The following is an 8,772-nucleotide window of genomic DNA, read 5'->3' as shown; positions in this document are numbered from 1 at the left end:
ACCCATATGGGCCTTCTGTTCTCTCGAACATCATAAATCTACAACCGGTTCATCCCACCCAAAGACTTGAAGAGGAGGAAGAAGTGCCCCCCTGTCGGTGAATCTCTCTCCATCTCCTTCCACAACATCTCAATCACGAGCTCTTTATCTGCTTGCCCGTGTTAGCACCCGCTTGTGAATGAGCTGTCACTGCAGACATAGATTATGCCCTCAGTCGCTCCACCCTCAATGCCAGCAGCAGCAATGGAACCATTGAGAGAATGGGTAGGCAGGGGGGGCAGACAGGGTGGCACACGAGGGGCGTGCGCTGCCCCAGACAGTGAGGGGCGGGCGTCTGAAAGAGAGGACAGATGGGGTGGTAGGTAAAGACGGTGGAAATTGGAGCAGCTGGCAACTACAACTCATTGAGTAAGAGGAAGACATGGACACACACGCGCACACACACACACACACACACACTCTCTCTCTCTCTCTCTCTCTCTCTGGCACACACAAACACACTCTCTCTCTCTCTCTCTCTCTGGCACACACACACGCACACACACACACACACACACACACACACACACACACACACACACACACACACACACACACACACACACACACACACACACACACACACACACACACACACACACAATACAGCAGTGAAGCAATAAAGGACAGAGGAAAAACAACCCTCACACAAAAACATATTGTGCATGCATGAGCAGAGGACAACTGCAGTGTGCAGTGAGCACACCCACCCACACACAAACACTGACAATCCTTTCACACCCAAACAAAACAGGCAGGCAGGCGTGCCCGACAGGCCACGGGGTGAGCTGCCAGAGCACGGCTACTTTCCTCATTCAATCTCAGGTGTCAACGCAACAGCAGGACAGCAGGTATGCTGGGACTTAAAGCCTTGTGTGTGTGTGTGTGTGTGTGTGTGTGTGTGTGTGTGTGCGTGTTCTAAATTTTGTGTTTGTGTGAGTGCCTGCCAGGTTCCAACAATTGATTATGTGGCGCATTTCTTCCTCCTCTTACAGGGAAGTCTGGTTGGCCTTGTTTGGCGGTGCGGCCGTTTGAGATCGTATCAGGTGTATTTGATATTTGCCAAGTGCTGTGCGTTGAGTGGGTGGCCGAGCCGTTTGATTTATCGCCCGCCTAAGAAAGTGGTCTGATTTCATCCTCCTCCCTTACAGACACACACACACACACACGCACATCCACACACACACACACACACACACACACACCTTGTCATACTGGTTAAAGCAGACCTCTTCATATACCAGGAGCTGACTGTGTGTGTACTTCTGTGAAGGGCACAAAACACTGAGCTTACATTACTGATAATGACATAAAAAAGAGATAGTCTGACATATTCACAGTGATCACTCACCAGATCACAACTGAAATTGAAACAGTCATGATGCTGAATGAGTTCAAAGGTCAATGGCTGCCCTCATCAACCCCATTCCATCCTCAACCCACACACACACACGCCAAAGATAAATACTGTATGCATGCACACACACACACCTCCCCCGATACTCTGATGGATGCAGTCAGAACAGAGCCTACTTGTCTGCCAGTCTGTCAACTGCAAAAGCCGGTCTCATTCATCTACTAGTGACAGACAAGATGGGCGTGAGAGCACACAAAGCTCAATGTTTTTGTTTGCTTTGCTTTGTTTGCTTGACAGGTTCCTGTGCAAGGTTATTCCCACAAGGTCAAGGTCAAGATTGGTTACACTTGTTTCTCTTTGACAAGACTTACAGAAAGACTGGTATAACATGAAGTAATGCATTTGACAACCCATGTGATTCTATCCGAAAATATCTGTCAAGTAAGATATGAATTGCGATGATTTTGCGATGATGACGTCTCCTGTCTGCCCTGTTTACAGTTCAATCAGCTTCTGATGTATGTAACTAATTGTGATTTTATATGTAACTAATATAATCATATAATATAAAATATAATATAATAGAATATCTGAATATTTTTCATCACACCACATGCAGCATCGATATACTGCAGTGGTTCTCAACTGTTTTGGGGGCAAACTTCCCCTTGAGCTCATCATAGGCCTGCCAACACCCCCTTGATATCATCATATGCCTGACAAAGCCCCCTTTAGTATTAAAAAAAAAATGGAACAATGCCCCCATTTGCAAGTAAGTGCTGGCCCTCTGAGCTGTCTCCCTCTCAACGCCCCCCTAGGGCTCTCAATCGTCCCCTGGGAGGCTGTAGACCCCTTGTTGAGAAACACTAATATACTGTTCAGTGTTATGTAGCTCTCTCCCCCTAATCCACGGTGCAAATCCACATTCATGACCATGGAAAAAGATAGGGGAGTGCTCAGTACGCGCACAAACACACGCACAAGCACACGCACAAGCACACAACCTGGCAGAGGCTGAATGGTGGTGAATTTTACATGCAAATGACCAGTCTTTTCCACAGCAGAATATGCAAAATGGCTACAGGTAGGGATGATGGCCTGTTAAGTTATGAAAACAATACAGAAAACATCTAATCAAAAAAGAATACTTTGAACACACTGTACAATTACTTAAACAGCAAAAAGCTTTAATCATTTACTACTTTTTCTAACAAAGTATTGATCTGCTCTCTGGGTATGAATTTACGTAAACTTGTATGTCTGACATACATTATATTAAATATCTTAGAATACATTTGTAAATTTGTAAATCAATATGCAAGTGAAAAAATAGTTTTGTTTTTTTAAACAGATTTGTACAGCATATGTGCATATGATATTCAGGTTGAATAACAATGTGTTATGTTTCATAGATTGCTTATAGTAAAAACAAAAATGCCCTTCTTTCCAGACAGTAGTTGGCATGGCCCCTTTTATCCTGTGAGTGTGAACTCATATGTCATGGAGACCACAAACCAGGTTCGCAGGCACTGAGATATCTGGAGGGGAGAAAGAGACACAGATCAAGACCATATTAAGTAAGAGTGACAAGTGGCATTGGGCATGGGTCATATTCTATGAACACATTCATAAGGCTTTATAATGCCTTCATTAAACTACTATCCATAAGTATTAACACATACATAGAGTAACTGAAACCACAGGGAAGTTAAAGCTTTTTAGTCAAAGAAATTGTATTATTATTATTGCATTGTATTACGTGCAGTTATAACAGAGATTCTTTAAAGGGACACTGTGCAGGAAATGGTCAAAAAAGGTACTGCAACTATGCTGCACATTGAAACTGGGCTGCCTATTGCCAAATTTGATCTTTACATGAAAGTTTACTAAGTAATAAACAAATATTTTCTAGTATGGTACAAGTAGAGTCATTTTTGTAGCTAAAAATTGTTATTTTTGGAAATTCAAAATGGCGGACCATGGAGAAGATCCTCCTTTTCATGTATGAAAAGTGCATTTTTTTCAGTCAAAATGAATACTTAGAATTCGATGGTGGTGATAAGTATTCATGAAAAAGGTAACATTAGTGAATGGGCAGCATGGATTTTGGAAATAAACAACTAAAAATCTCACAAAGTGTCCCTTTAAGTCTCTACTCTCTCTGATTATGATAGGGCTTAGGAAAACAGTAAGAATCACTTAGCTACTCAACATACCCTTTGAATACTTTAAAGGCCTTCATGAATTTTTTAAGTATTATGAGTACTAGCTCCAGACAGAAATAGTCAAAAAGAGGAGTATCCAGAAAATAGTTATACAGAATACAATACAGACTATAGACCCAATTTGTCTGTCTTGTATGAATGTTGGCATGTGTCTGGCAAATAAACACAATTGAATTGAATTAAAACATGTTAGAAGGGAATCTGTTACTGTAAAAGTGAGAACTTCTATGTTGTACAGCACACACAGTCTAGTTTGAGCAGCTACCTATTTTTTTGGGCTTGGGTAAGTTGAGGTTGTTCATAATGTCCACAAACTCCTCCAAGGTTTTGGTCAGGCGTGGGTTGTACTTCTTCTCCTCCTCCACCGTTGACACAGTTTGACCTATCAGAAAGCCCGATACAGACGAGTAAGCACTGAGGTAGTAAACTCACACTGTCATTGGTCGCTTACAAAGCATTCATTCTGAAGTAATGCTATGACTTAATTAGTATCTTTGAATCACTTAGTATGCAGATAGTTTTTGGGAGTGACTATAACAAGGATAGATTTAAATAGAGTTGATTAAAATGGTTTCTTTCTTTGTGAACACATATTGTAGCATGTTGAAGGAAAACTTCTGAAAGTAAATGCTTGTTTAGCATTTCAGCTCACCTTTGTAATCATGTGCAGGATAGATGAGACAGTGATCGGGTAGTGTGAAAATCTTCCCATGGACAGACGCATACAGCCTCTTTGCACACCCTTGGGAAAAAATATATAAGGATCTGAAGTTAGAAGCATTCAACTATACAAGAACGCCACTGATCCCTAGTGGTATAAAGAGGTACTACAAAAACAAACGTTGAAGTATACTTGTATTGTTTAACAAAAACCTCAAAATAAAAATGTCACACATTTCCAAGTTCTAGTTCAGTGGAAGAGGTGTTTCTTGAGTATTTACCGCAAGGTGCAAATGTTTTCATGTCAATCGTGGAACCCCGCCCACAATACTGAAAGTTTGGGAGTTTTGGGAGTAGGCTTAGTATATGTAATGGCACCTTGCTGGAAGTCTGTCCTTCCACAGCCTCTGATGAGCAGCGTGTCCCCTGTGAAGGCCATGCTCTGGTCCTCCGTCACCAGTGTCACACAGCCATCTGTGTGTCCAGGAGTCTCTCTCACCGTCAGACACTGCACAGGGAAAGAGTGCACAGAGGGAGTGTGAGAAGAATACTGCAGTATGTGGCGATACACACACGAGTGGAAAAGTAGAAACAATGAATGGACTGTGTTTTATGCGCCGTTTTGCAGTTTATGAAGGACTGAAATGCAAGATAAATGCCATTGGAAACATTAAAGGTGCACTGTGTAAGATTTTTAGTTGTTTATTTCCAGAATTCATGCCACCCATTCACTAATGCTACCTTTTTTCATAAATACTTACCACCACCATCAAAAAAAGTATTCATTATGACTGGGAAAATCCCTTTTCATACATGTAAAAGGGGATCTTCTCCATGGTCCACCATTTTGAATTTCCAGAAATAGACATTCTTAGCTGCAAAAATGACTGTACTTGGGCCATACTAGAAAATATTAGCTTATTACTCAGTAAACTTTCATGAAAAGATCAAATTGGGCAATAGGCAACCCAGTTTCAATGACCGCAATAGTTGCAGTACTTTTTTTGACCATTTCCTGCACAGTGCACCTTTAAACACATTAAAGACATTAAGGTTTCATCTGGCCTTATCTTAAATATTGCAAGTATGTGGTTTATTGACCAACCGTGGGTGGACTTAGAATAAAAAGGAAGGGCTACTCCCTTTATGGTTATCTGCTTTAATTAAATATTCACGTCAGGCAGTTTATTTTTTCTCATGTTTACCACTCTACTTAGGATGAACTTTGAAAGGTTTTGTCAGAAAGCCATCAGTTGCGATAACCCCTAGTCGTAGTGAGTGTGTAGAGTGTATGTGTGTGGGTAGTTTTCCATTTACATACAGCGTTCAAGTTAAGTGACCCTTCACCTTATTTCACACCTTAAACAAACGACAACGTCACCGTCTGACCCCTTAGATTAAGAGGTTTCAAAACTAAAAGGGGCAGTGTTACTTTGCTATTATCTTAATGATGACCTCAATTGTTAAGTGTCACGCAATACTGCAACTAGTTTCAGTTGAAAGAATAGTGACATGACTTGCAAAAATGCAAAGTAAAAAACATGCAATTGTTTATTTTTTGTTGGCAATGCACCTGTTCTTAAGAGGCTTACACAATCTGCAAAAACGTACTTTCTCGTACTGGAAGATGTCAACAATGTTGAGTCTGACCGGAGAAAGCACTGGAGGAGGGATGAGATGATGTGTCCATTACATACCTGGTCCATTACACACTGTGGTGTGTACCCTACCCAACACAAGTGCATGATTGCTCACAATCCAGACAAGTGCAATTAGACATGGCAACCTGGTCCCCTGACCAGTGCTTGATGTATGTGTGTCGGTGTGTGTGTGTGTGTGTGTGTGTGTGTGTGTGTGTGTGTGTGTGTGTGTGTGTGTGTGTGTGTGTGTGTGTGAATGCATACCTCAGTGTGCCACATGGCTCATCGGTAATGCTATATACTGTACCTGGCCCAAACCCCTAAGAATAACACGAGTTCTTACATGTTTCCCAAATGTGATGTTGTCTCCCTCGGACAACAGGATGTCAGCAGTGGCACCGCTAAATTTGGAGATGGCACTCTTCAGACCAAAAACTTTCTTCTTCAGGAGTCCTGTGCCGGTGATGTGATCTGCATGACAGTGCGTGTTCACTGTGCAAGGCAGGGGAAAGATAAGCATCAGACTCACAGACACGCCCTTACACTCCTGACTTGTTTCCCATAACAATCTAGATATGGCTACGTGACTTGCAGTAGTTAACCAATGCAAGGGAATTGATGTTGATCATACTGTCAAGTCAGCGATAGCATTCTTGCATTCAACTTAGAAAGCATTTACCTGCTACTGTTAGTTTAAGGCCCAATTCGTCGATGAGTTTGATGTCTCTGTCCACTGTTTCCAGCACTGGGTCAATTAGGACAGCGTCTTTTGAGTCGGGATCCGCCAGCAGGTACGTGTAGGTACTACTGGATGACTCAAACAACTTCAAAAACAGATGGATGGGAATAACATATGAATTAACTATCATAAAGCACAGCACTGGACCTACAAGTGGTGGTGATAACAACAGTAAAGCCATCTTCCCCTTGCCCAAACCAAATCGCTTTCCTCGGAAGCTCACATTCTCATGAGAGATTTGTTTTGTTTTGCACACTGGAATTCCTGATGTGCAGCAGCAGCAGTTAGTTAGACAACGGTTGGAATTTTGGCACGAAGGTAATGTTACAGTAACCATTGTTGACCACTCGTAGACCACAACGTAGCCTAATTAACTTGTCAGATGTTCCCGAAAACGGAAATGTTTGACATGTTGTCAAACATAACACTAGTTCAGTGGGGCACAAGCTTGGCACAACGATTATTAGGCCTAGTGCTAACAATGATTAGGCTCTAGACTATTAGCTAAATTTTAACTGATAGCATGAAGTTTTGCACAAAAGCGTTAGCCACGGATACTTATACCGAGACGTAGCCTATCGCCAAACTTCCGATTCAAGTCAAGGGACTTCACTTGAACGTGTCAGGATAACTCACCTGCCTAAATAGTACTCCCTTCCCGTGCTCCATCCGACAACAATAAAGCCTAGCGCTTGTTTTGACAGGCGAAGTGTCTGTGTTCAAGGCGCCGAGACAGTGTAGTGAGAAGGCAGGGAGCCTACGCGAGTTCCTGGTTGTCTGTATTCTCCATGCACGGGCCACCGTGAGCTGCAGTCGGCCTGTGACCGAATTCATTTTTTTTCACGGGCTTCCGAGGCACGATATTCTCCAATGACAAGCCAAGGCAAAACCACTTTGGCCGGTTTGCAAACACTGCCCCGCTAACGACTGTCGAGGTATGACACAGAGGCGCCACTCACACTTCTAGCAAGACTATGCCTATTCACGTCTTGGTATTAAAAAGGGATATCCGAAAAGGCACGACAGTGTGCAGTGAAGAGATCTATTCTTCACACTGAGAGTACATAGAATTATTAACTAAATCTCACGACGAACAGTCGCTGGATAGTTCTAGTTCTGTGATCTCTGCACACATAGCTTAACATAACCCACGCTTCTCTCCTGTAGGACACAACTGGTGCAGTCAGTTCAGAGGTTATTCTAGGCTCCACTAGCCGCGACTCTTCAAAAACTGTCGGTCACTCCTCGGCCACCCGCAGCATGAGATCAATAACACCACATCCCAATTACAGACCTGGGACTACACTCCTTAATCACAGATGTAAGTGGCTAACTGGACAAATTAATTTTTAGTGAAGTAGGCGGGATGTGTGACGTGTGTGTGGCCTACAACAACCTAGGCTTCTGTCTGACTCTTATTATTGCACAATAGCTAGGCTACACCTTTTCCCATGGCATTGACAACAAGCGTCTCTACAGCCACGTCTATTTTGCCTGTAACAGTAGGCCTAACAGGTAACACAAATGACAACTTGTCAAGATGTTGGAATATTTTATTAGATATAAAAATAAAGGGCATACATAAATAAATAACATGACTAAACAAAGCAATTACAATAATAACATATGGAACATTTAGAGATTTCTTCATCCTAATAATTCTGTGATGTCTTCAGATCTTCATCCACCTGCAATAAAAAATAAGAAACAAGGTGTAGCCCTAGGCTTTATTCAGAAATAAAGGCTAGCATGTAGTCTGCTTTAAAGAAACATCAATTGGGCCTAGTTATTTTTTGGTCATCTAGGTAGTAGGCTAGTCTAAACATAATTGCCTTTAATTCCAAATGAATTAGCCAACTCCTCTAAATACACGTAGGCTATTGTGGTTAGTGGTTTATGAGTGAAATTAGAAGTCCGTTTCCCCCTATTACAAGCTGAAATGTACATGAAAAAAACATCATCTTATGTAGGCCTACTCTAAGACTGAAGCATTGACACAATGCACATAGGCCTACTTTGTGTTGTTTCACATGCAACATAATGTTATTACACAATACATGGTAAAATGGTATGGGGGCCCTAGGCTACAGGTTGCTGATTTACATACAGTGT

General features: G+C 42.0%; 1 protein-coding gene across 1 annotated transcript; it reads right to left on the bottom strand.

The window, feature by feature from the left end:
- Window positions 1–2,557: 2,557 nt before the first annotated feature.
- ethe1 (ETHE1 persulfide dioxygenase) lies at window positions 2,558–7,973 on the bottom strand. Its single transcript, XM_063199257.1, has 7 exons — window positions 7,297–7,973; window positions 6,601–6,745; window positions 6,265–6,413; window positions 4,660–4,789; window positions 4,274–4,363; window positions 3,887–4,003; window positions 2,558–2,934 (listed from the first exon to the last, which is right to left on the bottom strand). Exons 1-7 carry the CDS (start codon window positions 7,492–7,494, stop codon window positions 2,888–2,890), a joined length of 876 nt encoding a protein of 291 aa, XP_063055327.1. The 5' UTR covers window positions 7,495–7,973; the 3' UTR covers window positions 2,558–2,887.
- Between the last annotated feature and the right edge of the window lie 799 nt (window positions 7,974–8,772).

Source organism: Engraulis encrasicolus, chromosome 5, assembly GCF_034702125.1.
Source record: "Engraulis encrasicolus isolate BLACKSEA-1 chromosome 5, IST_EnEncr_1.0, whole genome shotgun sequence".
In the NCBI taxonomy this organism is placed as follows: domain Eukaryota; kingdom Metazoa; phylum Chordata; class Actinopteri; order Clupeiformes; family Engraulidae; genus Engraulis; species Engraulis encrasicolus.
This window is presented reverse-complemented; position numbering and strand designations above follow the sequence as displayed.